This window comes from Crinia signifera, chromosome 4 (genome assembly GCF_055691185.1).
Source record: "Crinia signifera chromosome 4, ASM5569118v1, whole genome shotgun sequence".
In the NCBI taxonomy this organism is placed as follows: domain Eukaryota; kingdom Metazoa; phylum Chordata; class Amphibia; order Anura; family Myobatrachidae; genus Crinia; species Crinia signifera.
This window is the reverse complement of record NC_139220.1, coordinates 79671830-79690113: the sequence shown is the minus strand read 5'-3', so window position 1 is coordinate 79690113 and position 18284 is coordinate 79671830. Positions and strand designations below refer to the sequence as shown.

General features: G+C 41.7%; 1 protein-coding gene across 13 annotated transcripts in view; it reads right to left on the bottom strand.

Moving 5' to 3' along the window:
* TENM2 (teneurin transmembrane protein 2) overlaps positions 1-18284 on the bottom strand; it is a 2252147-nt gene that overhangs the window by 163272 nt on the left and 2070591 nt on the right. For 11 of the 13 annotated variants that reach the window (XM_083181867.1, XM_083181872.1, XM_083181875.1 and 8 more), the window contains 2 exons: positions 16943-17143; positions 8666-8878 (listed from right to left, as the gene is read on the bottom strand). In XM_083181867.1, coding sequence (XP_083037993.1) covers positions 8666-8878; positions 16943-17143 — 414 coding nt within the window. The remainder of the gene's footprint in view (positions 1-8665; positions 8879-16942; positions 17144-18284) is intronic. The other 2 variants (XM_083181871.1, XM_083181876.1) reach the window with 1 other exon arrangement.

The window sequence follows — 18284 nt, the reverse complement described above, 5'->3', positions numbered from 1 at the left end:
ATGATAAAAGATGAATTACACCAGCAACATGTAAAAACTTCAATAACAATTTATCAATTATCCATTAAAATGGGCAAAAGTTCTCACCAACCATATGACTCAGGTGTCCTGGCAAGTCCCGGATTTAGGAATCCATAAGGAAAAGCTTATTTCCCAAGCAATAGTCCAGTGGGAGAACCACTATGATGCAGATGTTTAGCAGGAGTGGCCCAAGATGGCCAACTCCTTCTGCAACGCTGTTGGGAGCAAAGTGATCTCCTCGACCTCCTGTGGGAATCACCAGGTTTGTAATCCAGGAACACGTGGTTGGGAGAGTGTAGCAGTAGTCTGCTAACGCGTTTCGCTACACCTGGTAGCTTTATCAAAGGATGACTCTTTCATAGACCTGGCTGGCTATATATACCTATGTTACATGGGTCATGTGACTAATCAAACCTAATTAGACCAACCAATCTGTAAAACTATGAAATAAAATAGCATATGAGTAGGAGGCAAGGAATATCTATTAAATCGTGTTAGTTATAAAATAGTTACATAGGAATTTTTGCATTAGGACCCTAGAGTAAAGAGCATTCAGTAAAGTATAATATCACAGTGGACACCGGAACTTACGGGTCACGGAACATCATAGAACATAATTTCCGACTATTGCATAGCATTAATCAATGTGGTGGGCGGCAAATAGAGGTGACTTCCAGCTTTTTAGCTAACCGGATGTCTATGAGGGATGTGGTGCACAAGCATTGATCTTCCCCGATCATTCTGGACTGACCCCGATTACTTCAGGGTCAGATCCGATGACGCGTCCATCGCGTTACTTAGCCGCAATAAGATTAAGCTCCTCGGAGGACTTCCGGGTTACGGCCAATCACGTGGGTGCAAGGGAATAGAGTGTATTAGCCGACAATTACAGTTGCCTAGCAACTTTGTTCTGATCACGTGGGGACAAAGCAATACAGTATATTGGCCAGCGATTCGGGTAGCTTAGCAACTATGTTCTGGACTAAATTTGATCATATGAGTATAGAGGGGTGGGGCATATACAGCTCGTATCAAATTGCTTAGCAACTGGGTTATAGACAATGAAGATACCAAGTGACATATTTTACTTGAAAAACATTTATAATGATATCATGAAAATAAATATGAATTCAATGGATGCAGAGGTAACACTAATACAAAACTTAATAATGGATGCTAATAAAGTATACTTTTGTTCTTTATTGTATTCTGTCATTTTTATAGCCAATAGATGAACGATCAGTTAACAATTACAATCAGATTTTAATGCTAACTACAGATTCCCAATTCATATTTAGAAACGATACCATATTTATTATTATTATTTTTTTTTGTGTGGTTCCACTTATTACAAATAGCCAGTAAATAATCTGGAAATCACACCAAGGAGAACTCTGGAACAAAAGCAAAGCTGGTGGGACTCCGTGGTTTTCGAATTCCATGGCTGATGGAATGTCTTTTTAGATCACATAATTTAATTCAACCATTTCATTGAGGCCCTCTGGATGAATGGTATTTAGTACATGCATCCAGAAGACCTCCTGTCTACACAACCTACGGAACCTCTCTCCACCTCTACTTGTCTGTTTCACATGTTCCACCCCAACAACTTCCAAACTTCTGAAGTCGGCATTGTGTTTTTCAAGAAAGTGTTTGGAAACACTATGTGATGTCAGACAATTTTTTTATGTTCCAGCGATGTTCCAGAAATCGTATGCTTAATTCTCTTGTGGTGCGGTCCACGTATTTGAGGCCGCATCCACATGAAAGTACATAACCAACACATGTAAAAATGTCATCAATTGCAACACTACATATGTTGGTTATGTACTTTCATGTGGATGCGGCCTCAAATATGTGTGCCACACCACAAGCAAATTATGCATACGATTCCTGGAACATCGCCGGAACATAAAAAAATCGTCTGACATCACATAGTGTTTCCAAACAGTTATTGTTATTTTTACCAAATAGTGCTGCTCATCTCCTTTTTAACATATCGTGTAAGCACTACTGTGTGCGCCTTTGCCTGCAGATGTAAAATCCTAAAGCCAGAGCCGGCCCTAGCCTAAATGACACCCTAGGCAAGATTTTGGCAGGTGCCCCCTAGCCTCTGACCCTGCTCACCTTTCAGTGGCGTAACTAAGTTTTGGGCGCCCCCCGCCGTTAGGGGGGGGCGCCCCCCCAATCCCCCGCCGCCGCCACCCCGCCAAGCACCCCCAATCCCCCGCCGCCCATGCAAACCCCCCCAATCCCCTGCAGCCTTACCTATCGCGTTGGTCCCGGCGGCTCCGTTCTTCTTCTGCTGAGGACCACCACAAAATGGCCGCCTAATAGCTGCGGTGCTATAGTTACGCCGCTGTCCCCTTTCCCAGCACCATCAACCCTCATCATAGCAGTCATCATTTTGATGCTCCTACCCGCAATATTTTATATAGAAACAGTGCACACATTTGGTGCGTGGCCCAAACAGGGGTGTGTTTTTGCTGGGAAGGGGCATGGCCACCCAATAGTACCCCCAATTCAAATTATGCCACACAGTAGTGCCACTTTATTCACATTATATCATGCGATGGTGTCCCTTATTCACGTTACATCACACAGTAGTACCACTTTACCTTATGTACATTACTCCTCACATTATACCCTTAGAAAAAAATCCTGAGAAAATATTGTATTTTAAGCACCTCCATGTCCACACTGCAACCCAGCACAAAGCAGTGTGTGCTGGGCAGAGGAGAAGAGCTGCAGCTGTCACTTAAGGGGAGGGCACCCGGGGATCCCACTGGGCCCTTCCATTAGACTTTGGCCTGGGTAATTTGTACCCCCTACCCCTTTCTCTCGGCACCCCTGATAATAGCACACAGTAATGCCCCTTACACATGACACACATTATTAATGTCCTTATAACCATAATGCCCCTTACACTTTATGTCAACCTTTATTAATGCCCTTCATACACATAATGACACACATAATGCCCATTACACATATGTTGCACATTATTAATGCCCTTATACACATGACACACATAATGCCTGTTACACATATGTCGCACATTATTAATGCATTCATACATGACACACATAATGCCCCTTACACATATGCCGAACACTATTGCACAACCAACCCACCCGCAGACAGCACTCTCACAGTCGCTAACACTGTGACCTCTGCCTCTGCTTGGATACAGATGTTTCCTCATACATTTTGACTCAATAGGCCATGCAGCTCCTGGCCAGTTCTGCTAACGTTGGGTGCATTTTTTGATGAAAACTCATCTTATTTGATTTGTTATGACCAGCACACACAAGGAGCTTCCAATGATTAAAATGATCTGTGGCATGCCTATATTCTGTGTGCGACTGTGGCTGTACCTATGTTACAGTGATTTCCATGAATACACTATTTTATATGCAGATACAGCCTCACTCACACACAGAATATAGACATGCTGCATATCATTTTAATCAGCAGAAGCTGCTGATGCCCCTAGGCATTCCAAATGCCCTAGGCAATTGCCTAGTTTGCCTATGCCTAAGGCCGGCTCTGCCTAAAGCCCAACACCATACAGCTTAATGTGACCATGGACGATCTAGCGCTATTCAATATGTACAACCAACCAACCAACATCTTTTCCCATCAGACGTGAAGCAGCCATATGGGGCACACAAGAAAGGATAAAATAAGCCCAAACAAGGTACTAATACATTTAGTAGACTGAAACATGTGTAATATGATATACACTGTACACTAAATGGATAGCAATGTTTTGTTTATCCTATCCCATAAAGAGTCAATTGAGGCAGTCGTCTGGGTTTAGGTTACATCTGGCAGGGTGAGCAGTTAATGTGAGTATGACATCAAGGCGGGGAGGGGGAATCCAAAGGCATAACATTATAGTAATTAGTGTTCATTCTAGCAACCGCCATATTTGAAAACCCATGTAGTTCCTCTTCCCTGCCTGGGGTGTCGCTGTCTGCTGTAGTGCTTCTAGCACAGTGTGGTCTGTATATCAGCACTGATATGCAAACCAGACATGTGCTAGAAACACCCCAGCAGACAGCGACACCCCAGGCAGGGAAGAGGAACTGCATGGGTTTTCAAATATGGCAGGTGCTAGAATGAATACTAGTAATAAAACAATGGTTACAGTACTGTAAAAACTATGGTAAAGTTAATCAAAATAATAAGGTAATTTGCAGCAAGCTGTGTAATTTGCCTTGTGTCTAGCCTCTCCTTAGTTTGTGTGTGGCTGCTCTCATCCAGCAGTTGGATATGGATACAGGTAGTGTACTTTGCAGGTAATAATACTACTACAAGCAATTATCTGAAGGTCATTGATAAAGGTCAAAATAAAAATATTTTGCCAGAGATTTAAAGAATCGAGTGGTATTCAAAAGCATAACTGTATGCTACTTTCACAAAACTGCTTAGTGTTAACTTTCGAGAAAGGAGGCATATTTTTTTCTCTGGAGGGTACTCATATGGTCAGTACATTTTGTTTCAGAAAAGCAAATCTTACAGTGTGAAGCAAATGCAAAGGATTCTGGGAGTGTGCATGTAAAATGAGCACAGAAAGTTACTTGTAGGGCAAAGTTATTAATCATGTCTTCGTGTATATATGGCTTCAATTAAGATTGTTGATAAAATTTGAATTATGAAAAGATACCTTAGGATATGTCCTGAAAATGATTATATTCATACTCAAAGTACCAAGATTTTTTTTAAATTAAGCTTGTAACCCCGCTGTTGCTGGAGTGAGCAATTCTGTTGAGAAGCTATAATAATCTGAGAAACCTTATCTGCCAGGAGAAACAATCTGGTTCTAATGCACTGGGGACAGCATTTGACCTTTTTAGTCACATTTGGTTGTTCAAGCAAATAAAATCTATATTTCTATGCATTGCATAGGGACGGAAAGGGGAAATTTAAATTAATCTGTAAAACAGAAATCTACAGTGCTTGCTATTTGTTTCTATAATTTATTTTCCTGGCACCGTAAGCCTGTAGCCTACTAATTAATCATACAACAAAGAGGTCCTTGATACTGAACATATTCAGACACATCCTAACAAGTTCTGCTCAGCCATGGGCTACTCTGCAGCATCGAAAATCTCAAGATGCAAAACGAATTCCCAACCAGTCCAGTTCTCAATATTACGCTTTATATCCAAAAATATCTCCTAATACAAAACAAACAGTAACACTTAAATACAGACTCATTTATCAGCTGTACAACTATGGGGGGCATTCAATCCCTGGGTCATGGCTGTCGTGACGCTGGCCGGTTTTCGTTTTGCTCGACAGAATATTGCCAGGCGGGATTCAATGTTCCGCTTCGCGATCAGGGAAATGGGGGCGTGTCCACTTAAACGGCCATGGATTGTAGATATTCGTCCGTAATCCCGACAATTCACGACCATAATCAACAACACGGGCCAAACAGCTTTCAAAGTTGGGCCCATTCTGTCGATCTGCCTCTTCAATGCTGTCGGACAAGACAGCATTGACTAGGCGCCCACCGCTATTTCCCCTGTCGGAAATAGCAGCGGGGATGGAATATCCACCTATATCTCTATCATTGTGTTTCCACAAAACAAAAATATCTTATTATAAATGCTTAGTGCTGTAAGTCAATACGAGACTGATGCCTATACATGGACCATACCCATAGTAACCCTTCATCTGGATTTATCTCACTGCCCAGTATGGTCTTGGATTGAGTCGCCCATCTTCCGCATCATTGGTACTGTTAGTGTGTTGATGGCAAAATACACGTCATTTTCCTGTTGTGGTTTCCATTATGACTAAATATGATCTGATTGATTACAACTGGACTGTTATCTATTATTACTTTGGGATCATCTATAATGCAGTTACTGGATATTGCTACAAATATTGTAGCCTGGTGGACCCTCATAAGGTGTTTGTAAGCATCTGCAAATAAGAGTGGTGTCTGCACCACTCTAGAGCCATTCCATCCATTATGGAAACAACACGTTGAAAACATCTGTGTTCGAAACATTAGACTTTGATAAGTTCCGTGCACAGTGATGGCTGCTGATAGTGTCACTCTTTCTGGCATACATGCTAATAGAACAGTGGTCAAACACTTTTTTATTCCATTCTAGCTCACTTGCTAAAAGCCTTTGACCATGTTCTAGAGTACAAGATATGATCATTTTCAAAAGCAGAGATGAGCGAATGCATAGCAAAATTTTGTGTGAATTGAGTTTTGTTATGGAACATTACACTTCTCAGAGCAGCACTGTTCTAGTCTTAATATCTTCTGATTTTGCTTTTATGGGCCCCATACATCAGCAATTAATTGTGACAATCCTGAGATCTGGAGATGATTGCCACAATTAATTGTAGATGTGTGGGCTCCCCCTTTTGGCAATCCCAATCAACAATTAATAGGGATCGCCAATCGATTGCTTAACCAGATTTTTAAACATGCTTAATAATCTGGTATTATCTGCGGATCTTTTTTATATGTGTGGGCATTCCCAATTCGTCTTCTTCATCTATTTACATTATGAACAGCTGAAATGACAATCGATTGGGCAATTTCCAGATATGAAGATGCAATCTTTAGATGGAAAAATCTGCCGATCACTGAAATAAATCTGTAATGTGTGGGCAAGTCAGATAGATTGTAGAATCCATTTATCTGGTCAAAAAATCCCTGGATCTGGAAATCCATTAATTGTGATTGCTGATGTATGGGGCCCATTACTTTTTGCATCTACTGTAAATGAATAGATAAGGGATAGCATGCCCCCATAAATCAACCACACTGCTGGACATTCTGTTTTCCCATTAAGACAGGGAGGACATGTGCAGTGGGTACATCTGCTACAGGAAACACCAGCAACAGCCTGCTCACTACAGGACTGGTGCCTCTGTCAGGGGTCTACCAATAAAAAACAGCACAACACCCCACTCTCCCCCATATTTCCATCCACACAGCTGGAGAAGCACCTTTGTCACTCTATTGGACTCAGTACAATGTACAGGATAACAGTTTACATATTTCCTGAACCATCCTAGACAACATGGGACTTCTGCTTTCTTGATAATATATAGTACAAAAAAGGAACCCTACAGTCCCCGATCCCACACCTCTGCCACCTCAAAATATCCCCATCCAAAGACACGAAATTGCCACTATGAGAAGTAACTGGCACTGCCCTACAAGGGGTCTTCCAGGCACTTCTGACTGCGCATTTAGCGATAACATGTATAGGTTAACATTTGGCAATGGGGCAATTTTAAGTTTTAATTATTTTATTCCTGTTTGGAGTAGGATTGATAAAGAAAGCAGATCTGTATTCTTATTTGTACTTACAAAAGTGGTGGAGTTGGGTTTGCAAAGTTTTTACTCAAATATAAAGCAAAGGTGGATGAACTGTGGTAACACACAGAGCTGCTGCAGAGACACTATTGCTATAGCGAGGGCCGGCACAAGGTTTTTGGACACCTTAGGCAAAACTTCAGTGTACCCCCTTCCACCACCACCCACACACCAATACCGACTTTCCAGAACCTCAGCTGAACATATGGAGGTAAAATCAACACCTGCTATTGTATTAAGTTTAACTAAGTCATCCTTCATTTTGTGTGAATTTTGTGTCCTAAGGCGAGCTCAGGGAGGACAGAAACCTCCCATAGAGCAGAAGGGCACTGGGGCCCAGTCACTTCCTTGTATTTGTGCTTAACATATCTTACATGTTACTAATGACGTCTTTCTATTAAACTTGGAACACTGTTGTGACAATGATGCCATCTCAGTTGTACCAATCCTGTTAATTATCCAGAAGTCACAATGCTTTTCAATGAGCAATGGTAGCCCTGTGCTTCACCCACCTCCTGGAACTGTCATAACTGTCATAACTAATTAACCCAACGGGCAGATGGGTTCCCATTCTTGTCTCACTAGCTGCGGCTCAGATAATCTAGAAGACAGCAGCAGCATGCTCATACGGCTATAAAAGAGAAGATAAAGTGTGGGAGCCATAAGCCAGAAGATGGGGTGGAATGCAGCCCCCAGACTGTCCCTCACCCCCCTTTGAGGCCATGGTAGGCCCACTGTTTTTCATGCCTTATCCTCCCATGTAAAACAGCTTTGCGCTGGCCAGCCTGGGTCTGGCTTTTGCTATAGCACCAGGACTCAATGTAGATGCCTCCTTGTTATAATTTAAAATCCTGGAGTCAAGTGTGTCTAGCATTGGGGCCAATTACAGCTTTGGGAATGGGAAGCTGCATGCTTATTTTTCTTTTGTTTTATATACAGTGTACTCTGTATGAGAAGTGTTTTATTCCATGGAAACAATAAATGATAGTGAAACAATTTTGAACATTTCGCTCATCTCTAATAAAAAGGAATGTCCCATTAAGGGTGCCACAACTGCTGCAATACAAAAATATTCCATGAACTTAGACAAAGCTAACAATATTTTTTGGATTTCAATTTTGAGTTCAAAATCACGTTAATTTTTATATAAAATTTTGTACCGCAAATGTTTAACTAAACAAAACATACAATTAAATTTGTATATTGCAGATGTAAAACAGTGGCTTCCTTGATGGAACCCAGATACAATGGCGATATGTAGTATGAGAATAAAGCAATATGTGCCTCTTTCGGTGCCCGTCGTTTGCCTACCAATGGTGCAGTGCTCCCCATTCCAGCCCTCTCTGCATTCACATTTTCCATCTTTGCAAGTTCCGTGTTCAGTGCAGCGAGGGTGGCAAACACGTTGGTCACATGCCACCCCAGTCCACCCTTCTTCGCAGCGACACGCTCCACCAACGCAAACACCATGAGTGCCGCAATCCACTGAACATACCTCTGCAACATACAAATAACAGCCAACATTACACAAATACATTGGTACAGGTAACAGACATAAATTAAAGGTCGTACATATAGCAATTACTTATAATTGCTTATATAAAAGCCACAGAAATATACATAATAATATATTAAAGCTGATGGATAAAAATGATGGCTAAAAATGCAACAGCAATGAATGATTCATACATATCTATCTACTGTATCTATATGTATATATATAAATATATATAAGTATATATATATATATTTATATATATGTATATATTGGATTCAGTGGCGTAACTATAGCTCCGCAGCCCCCGCGGTGGTGGGGGGGGCGCAGAGAAATTGGGGGCGCCGCCGGGGGGGCTGCGGGGCTATAGTTACCCGCGGTCTGCGTCTCGCCCGGCTCTCTGTCGGGACCTTCCTGACGTCACGGTCCCGGCCGGCTCCTGCTGCAATGAAAACTAACAATTAGAAAATGGCTGCCCCCATACTGCAGACAGTTTTCTGTCTGCAGTATGGGGGCACCCATTTTCTAAGAGTCCGTTTTCATTGTAGCAGCAGGAGCCGGCCGGGACCGTGACGTCAGGAAGGTCCCGACAGAGAGCCGGGCGAGACACAGACCGTGGGTAAGAAGGGGGGGCAGGTTAGGTGGGGGGTGGGGTGAATAGTGCGGCGGGGGGGCGCTGAATAGTTAGCTACGCCCCTGATTGGATTAATGCATTTCTTCGGTCAAACAACCTTGCAAAATACAAAGCTGGTTGAGGACAAACAATCTAAATATAATCTACATTTTTTTGATGAATGGGTGAGAATTAATAAGATGAGAGATTCAGAAAGTGAGAGATTTAGTGAGAAATCTACAGGTGTTTTTTAAAACGGCAATCATTTACACTGTACAATCAAACTGGTTTTGCAGTGTAAATGATTGTCTTTTTTAAAAAAAAACTGGAGATTTCTTACCAAAATCTCTCACTTTCTGAATTTCTCATCCTATTAAATCTCACCCTATATTTTCTTTCTTGGCTGCAGGAATACTAGCATAGACAATGCTAATAATTTTTGCAAACAAAGAAACAAAAATCCCTGCTTGTTGTGGCAAATACGCAGTTACAGTAAATACTTAAACTGTGTATTCTCTGTCACTGGTTTATCTGCTCACTGTACTTTTAATATACAGGTACTGCTATCCCTTATGCATCTTTCATAGCCTATTACACTGCGCAATTTTATATTCTTTCAGCTAAGCTCAAAATTATGTTCACATTACTATTGAAGGGCAAGGAACAAGTTAGAGAATTTTAATTTGGAAGTTTAGAAATATTTTATTACAGAGTAATATATTAACCAAATCATTCACATTCTTTTTCTAAGCAGTCAATGCAAAAAGGTATAAAAATGACAACACTATATGCAGGCACAGGGGGTATCTATAATGGGTGCAAGGTGTGCAGTGTATATGGTACAAGGGAGCCGACACTGCACACCCTGCATCCATAAAATTATACTGACCTCTCTGAAGCCCACAGCATTGGCTGGCACAGCAGACATAAATCACTGGGTAAATGGTCACCGTGGCCATCTTCCCGATGATTTGTGCTGGTACGCAAGTGCTAGCGACATGTTTTTGGAGACTTACTACCTGAAAAGAGGGGGCCATGGGCCCTCTGCTCTCTTAAAACTGCCTTGCATGCAGTACAAGTACTTTGCAAGGAAGGGTCCCTGACAGGGCCAGATTAAAGCTAGTGAGGTGGACCAGGGGCAACAAAGGTGTAGGGCTCCCTTATCAAACATTGCTGCCAACCGCCTCCCCCACATGTGATGCACACAGACACACACCTCTACCTACATTATCTGGACTGAACCAGTAAACACTGGCGTCCCACAGTCATGATCTTTTAGAATTTGACTGACTACACAGAGAACCTCCTCAGTGACTGTTAATGGACAGCTGAGCCACTGGAGCGAGATGCGCTCATACAAATCACACTGTGTGGGGGCCCTGGGACAATTGCCTTGTTGCCCCTCCCTTAATCTGGCCGGGTCCTGGATATTATATACACAGAACGCTCTATGGAAAGGCTAAGCAACTGATACGCATGGGCTAATTTATAGATGGATGCAGTTAGCATAGCCATTGCTTACAGGAGGGGCCTTAATTTACAATAAGCCCAATTCTGGCTTCTGTGATTCTCTGCTGCACCTGAGGATGTACTATAGGGATCAACTGCATGACCATTATACATCTGAGTGACCCTCTGGTTACACAGAATGCCCGGTGAAATCACTCATCCAAAGCCAGTGATTGCTGCATCCAATGATGCAGCCACTAGCTTCAGGCATGCACTCCCAGAAAAGGCATCAACACATCCCTGTGAATGGTCTATAAGAAACTGGAAATAAATGTATAATAAATAAATATAGTTGCCCATGAAGAGAGTATTATGAAGGAAAGAAGAAAGAGCCCCACAATAGGGCTAAAGTAGGGGAGAGTTCCCACCCACAAAAGCACCCAGCAGACAATAAAAGCAGGCATCACTGCAGCAGCAGCAAGTTGGGATCCCCATCAAAAATAACCCAGGGGGTGTAGTGCTAATTCAGACATGGCTGAGGTGGCAGAAAGCCCTAAAGTCTTAGGAGAAGTGCTGTGAACAGGTCTGTAGAAGGTTTGGCCAGGTAATGCACACAGGCAGATTTGGGGTATTGGGGGCATCACCATAGAAGACACAGAGGCTCACTGGCAGTAGATTAGATAGATTAGATTAGATACAACTTTATTGTCATTATCCTAATATAGGACAACAACAGTAGATTTGGTACTTGTGTATTATCTGGGCGCCCGATGTTGAAAATTGCATGCCTTAACTTAAGGCATGCAATGCGACCGATGTGATTTTGCGGTAAAATCGCGTAGATCGCATCGCAATGTTAAATGGTTCCAAACGGTCTCTGACACCTGATTTCACATTAGGGGCAATGTTAAATGCCCCTCATGGCCCCCCCATTAGGTGTATTAGCCAAAATGCCCCCGCATTGTTAACGCCACCCCACCATCAATGCCAACCCGAAGCGTGGCGAGAGGCGGCGGTACGCGTCCTCCGACCTTTTCATACCCCCACTATCCACGTCGGCGTAGAGTTGATATTATATAGTGTGGCGAGCGCAGCGAGCCACCGAGCTCGGATGAGGAATACAAGCCCGAAGCGTGGCGAGCGCAGCGAGCCCTTTGAGGGGCCGCAAAATACATGTTAAGTAATCCGTGTCCGCTCGTCACGCTTCGGGCTCGTATTCCGCATCCACTCGCCACGCTTCGGGCTCAGTGGCTCGCTTCGTTCACCACACTATATAAAATGAACTCCACGCCGACGTGGAAAGTGGGGGTATGAAAAGGTCGGAGGACGCGTAACGCCGCCAATCGCCACGCTTCGGGTTGGCGTTGATGGTGGGGTGGCGTTAACAATGAGGGGGCATACAAACAATGGGGGGCCTGGGGGGCATTTAACATTGATCCTAATGTGAAATTGGGTCTCAGGGTCCATTTGGGACCATTTAACATTGATTGGGACCATTTGACATTGATTCCTATGGAAAAATAGCGTTGATCGCATCGCATAGTATCGCATGCGATTTGGTTGCAATGCGATGCGATCTACGTGATTTTTCCGACCCGATGAAAAAATCGGGCGCCCAGATAATACACAAGTACCGTAGATCCCCTGGACACACCCCAGTCCAACACACACCAGCTGCCCTGGGGAAAGAGGCTTATGACAGCTGACAGGGAAAAAGTGGTGGCACATGGCCCCTACAACAATCCGCAGGATCATGTAATTAGCACCCATCCCCTCTCATAGCCATTGGCTTGTATAGATGTGATAGTTGAGTGAGAGCATTAATCAATAAAGAAAAGAAGAGATGTGATAACGAAAGTGCTGTGACTATAGTAAAAAGAAATTGAGCTGTGAAAAAAATAAGAGGCAGAAATAAATGAAGCCGGTGAGTAAGTATAAGAAGCAGAATGGGGAAACACTAGTGGCGTCTAGTACTGCAAACAGTATGAGCAGTTTCTATGCCAGGTGCATTATAACAGTAGAGGAATAGGTTGGAAATGTCAGGAACTAGCAAGGGGATGTAAATATTTTGTGTCCGTTATCATAACCCAAGCCCTGGAGTAGAGAAGGAGATGTACTGTACTGTAGATATTTTTCCTCCGTTGTTTATGATCTGACAACCAAGTAATGTCCTGGAGAAGTCGTTTAATCAAGAAAACGTACTTTGGAATAGAGATGACTTGGTGCCCAACTTATAAGTTCACAATAAATAATCACATGCTTATTTACAGTAACTATTTGCAGGCACGATAAGAAGTTAGTGATTCTCACCCATGCAATACAAATGTAGCCACACTCATCATCGCTGTGCCAACCATCACGTGCGGCTTCCATGGCAATTGGTGCGATGCCTTCGCCACGCACATGCGTCTAATTCATTCCCACGGCTCATAGAAAAGCAATTATTGGCGCTGTCTCAGTGCAGCGATTCCGTACCGCGGATGCAAATTTGGCCTGACAGCCGTTTCAACTGTTTCTCACAGTTTTCCTCAGGGGCCCCTGAGGCCCTCACTGAAATGGGCACTCACCGAGGACAAGGTTTTCAAAACAGCAATTTATTTGCGTCATGAAAACATACCATCCGACGTAACGTGACGTTTCGGTCTAAGTAAGACCGATCATCAGGAATTGTACAACCAAGAACAAATATGCAGCTGAAAAATGTGTCATGCGTTCCATCCAACCAACCGGAAGTGTCCCTTGCGTTCCATGCTCCACGAAGCGAGCGTGGAGTGGGCACTGTATCTAACGGAACTGTATATCATCACCAAATATATAAACACTATAAATACATTCTATCCATTAATAGCAAGTAAACAACTTGTCATTATGTGTTAAATAATTATATATATTATCAATGCTATCGGATGAGTTGGTAACGTAGCAAGTTTGGTTTTGTTTGGTTTGGTTATTTAGCATTATATTTTGTTAAGTTGGTATTAAACTTTCACACCAGATTTACTATACAGCAGAGTTAGATGTAGTAGAATATCTATTGATATTTCTGATTGTTGATACACCTGGGTTAATTACTTCCTGGTAGATATCCACGTTATTACAGTAAATGCGTTTTTTAATGAAAATAACTGCACATGATATAAATTATAAAAGACATAAAAAGCTTAAATCTTTTTTACAAATAATTTAAAAAATATATAAAATGTAATAAAATAAATAAATAAATAAATATATATATATATATATTTTTTTTTTTGTTTAATAGTGTGTTTTTAGGTTTAGTATTATTGTAATGTATGTATATTTATAAATGAGTGCTGCCACCAGGGTTGGCTTGTATACTTTACCCACATTGCCCTACTTGCCTATTAATTTATTATTTGTGTACATCATTCTATGGGGTGCCGGACGGGTTCCCGACATTCTGGGTCCCGACTGTCAAAACGCTGACAGCCGGGTGCCCGACGGCCACCCGCTATTTTCCCTCATGGGGGTCCACGACCCCCATAGAGGGAGAATAGAATTTTTGCGCTCGCCATGCTGCCTGACTCTGGGCAGTCGGGATAATGACTGTCGGGATCCCGACTGTCGGAGTCGCATACCACACCCGCTCTATGAGTGCAATACACTTAATATGGCCGCTAGCTCTATTGGAACTCATCCGATAGCATTGATAATATATAGAAATATTTTCCACATAATGACAAGTTGTTTACTTGCTATTAATGGATAGAATGTGTATATATAGTGTTTATACATTAATTTGGTGATGATATACAGTTCCGTTAGATACAGTACCCACTCCACGCTCGCTTGCACGAGCGTGGAATGCAAGAGGCACTTCCGGTTGGTTGGATGGAACGCATGACGCGTTTCCAGCTCAGCGATCAACGCTATACACACATCTAATGTTCCTATAAGTGTTAACATGCTCCACGTCCGCCTTTTGGCGCATGGAAAGCATGTGCTACTCCCGCTGTGGCTGGTGGAACACAAGAAACATTTCCAGCCTCGCGATAGATGCTGTTAGCTCAATTTAGTTTTTTTTACTGCGGCCTCTCCACCCATTCTGGCATTTTATGCACTCCTTGGGTTGGAGCTATCTAGCTACATGACTGGTGTAATGATTTCGTTGTAATGGCACAAGTTTTAGAAACACTGTGGGTTGCAGACAGGTAGTGACATCACTTCCTGTTTGTAGGTATATAAGCTGACCCGGTGAGGCAGTACAGCTGTATCCTTTCTGAGGGTTGGATGCCAGGCTGCTGATCTGATGCATATTTGTTCTTGGTTGTACAATTCCTGATTATGGTCTTACTTAGATCGAAATGTCACATTACGTCGGATGGTATGTCTTCATGATGCAAATAAATTGATGTTTTGAAACCTTTGACATCTTGCGGAGCACCCTCCCTTGTTTAAACCGAGTGTGGACCCCTTGAAATATTTGTATTCATATATATATATATATATATATAGCATCCAATGAGACCGGCACTCAGGACTTGAGTGTGAATGCCCCAGAGTACTGGCTCCGGTGCCCTCTCACAAGAGGGGATGAGTCCTCTGGGTATATGCAGAGATGAAATAAGCGGCACTCGGAGACTGAAGTAAGTGATGAAGCAGAGTGGAAATTTAATCCATGTGCAGGGTGATAACGTTTCGGAGCCCTGAACTGACGACGGGGCCCATCCATAAGATGCGATATTTGTACATACAATTAAAAATCTTTTCAATTGTATAGATTGTATATCTCGTCGATCTCGTCCATGCACAAACACATAAGATGCATGCAATGCTTGCGATATCGTCCCGACACATACAATCTAGATCGTGGGCGCCGTGCTGGGAAATTAAATTTCCACTTTGCTTCATCACTTACTTCAGAGTCTCCGAGTGTCACTTATTTCATCTCTGTATATAGAGCCCTCTGACGAAGTCGATGACGAAATGCATTGGGGCGTGGCCTAGCGTCTTCTTTGACCAAGAACTTTGAACCTGTGGGGTGTGAGACCGCAAACGCTGCTGCTGTGGATGCCACAATTGAGTGTAACCTCTCCTACAAACTACTGCTGGGAAAAGCAGTTTATGCGATTCTACTGCGGCGACTAGTGCCGCTTGTTGTGGTACGTGACCCCCGCTACCTGTTTTATCTTCTGTGTACCCTTCAATAAATTGTTTAAAATTGATTCATGCACTATAGTGCGCTTGCTCTTATCGTTTCTTTTGTAGACATATATATATATATATATATATATATATATATATAGTTGTTTCCTTAATCTTTTATCATTTAAAATAAATGTGCTTTTATTTTTATATATATTTTAGTCGGTCTTGTTAAATGTTACGGTACTTATTTCTTAGCACGGCGCCCACGATCTAGATTGTATGTGTCAGGACGATATCGCAAGCATTGCATGCATCATATGTGTTTGTGCATGGACGAGATCGACGAGATATACAATCTATACAATTGAAAAGATTTTTAATTGTATGTACAAATATCGCATCTTATGGAACTCATCTAATGGATCCCATGGATCTTATGCATCCATAAGACGCATAAGATCCATAAGATAAAAGATCCATCAACACCAACCCGAAGCGTGGCGAGCGGTCTCACAAGAAAAACGGGAGTCCAGATATTACATAAGTACCAAGAAAGCTATATATTGCAGCAAACTGGTGCAATATATAGTAAAAAGTTCACAGCAGCATACTGCATGAAAGTTGGGACAAGTTATTTTTAAGAGAGAGAGATTTTTGTTACCACTTTTTGCAAATGATAAATTGTTCTACAGCCAGTCAGCTTCTGTCATGTGTCAGAATCTGATTGGCTGGAGCGGTATTTACCATTCATAAAGAGTGATAGCAAGAATATCATTTGTTAAGAGATTTGCCCCCTAGTATCTTGACCAATTCACCATAAGTCATGTATTGGTGAAAGTGCTGAAAATAAAAAATTAACTTAAAAATTAAATAAAATTAAAAATATTTCTCTTACCAACTGAGCAATCAGGCCCCATCCAGTTAGGATCACAGCTACACAGGCCTGTGTCAGTAAGGTATGTCCCATGTCCACTGCACTGATCTGGACACTGAGTTCTCGGGAGCTCACAGTTCTGGCCACCCCACCCAGGGCTGCAAAGGCATTCCTTATTCACACACACTCCATGGTTAGAGCATGTTGGGTCCATACAGTCCACTACAAATGCAAAAGGGTTTGGGAAACATCTAGTTATTGATACAGCATATACATAGCAAGTGTATATCTATTTATTTCATCATCGCATAGGCACAAACAGTACATTTTCTCTGAAACCTTGTCTCTTACATACTGTACGTGAAAGCTGCAATATTGCTTTAGCCACCAAACCTATAGCAAAAGTATCATTATTAAGATTGTAGAACTTGTTGCCTGCTTGTTTAGATGCTATAACATTCAAAATAAATGAGGTGTCCTAACCTCATATATAGTACAATAACCATAATAAATATAATAATGTAGATAATGTATATCTGTGGTGAGTCATAGATAGCTTTAAAACCTGGATGGTAAGGGTGCCTTGAGGACCACCTTTGGGAACCTCTGATCTGGGTATTGTTATTTTGCTATACCGGGGTATATGCTAATTCCAATGTGAAGTGATATATAAACTTGTTAACCCGGCATGAAAACACACAAAGTCCAAATGCTATAATGCTGTGGACTCATGTAGGAGGAAGAACATAACTTACCAGAAATTAAATAATGTAACCATGCATTGGAGTGCAGCCAGTGTAACTAATATACAGTATGCAATATATATCTTCTTCTGCTATTTATTCAATGGCCAAATTTTCTAACATTGTATATGAAAATAGATTTTTCCTGTCTTTACCAGTTTAAAGATAATCATAGGTAGAATTTTTTTTTTTTTTTTCAGACAAACATACTCCATTTTCAGTTCTGGACAATGATACTTAATAGCTCTTTTCATGAGCACACTTAATATTTTTATGACAAGATGTAAATTTTTGCCTGCAGCTATAAAATTGTTATGGTGGAACAAAAAGATCACATGAGGCTCTTTGCGTTTTATGCCACTCTAACCACAATCTATAATGATAACATTTATATACGTTGGTAGCATCAAAGAAATAGAGAGAAATACTATATATAAAATAGGAAAAGGACAAATCATAAAAAGAACAAAGAATGAAAAAGGAAGAAAAAGAATTCTGTTACCATTAGGCCCTGTAAGTCCCCGATGAACCATGAATTAAATTTATGAAGTTAAATGTCATTGAAAAATGACTTGACCACGAAACTGGCAAAAACAACAGTAGTAAGTTAACCTAATTTG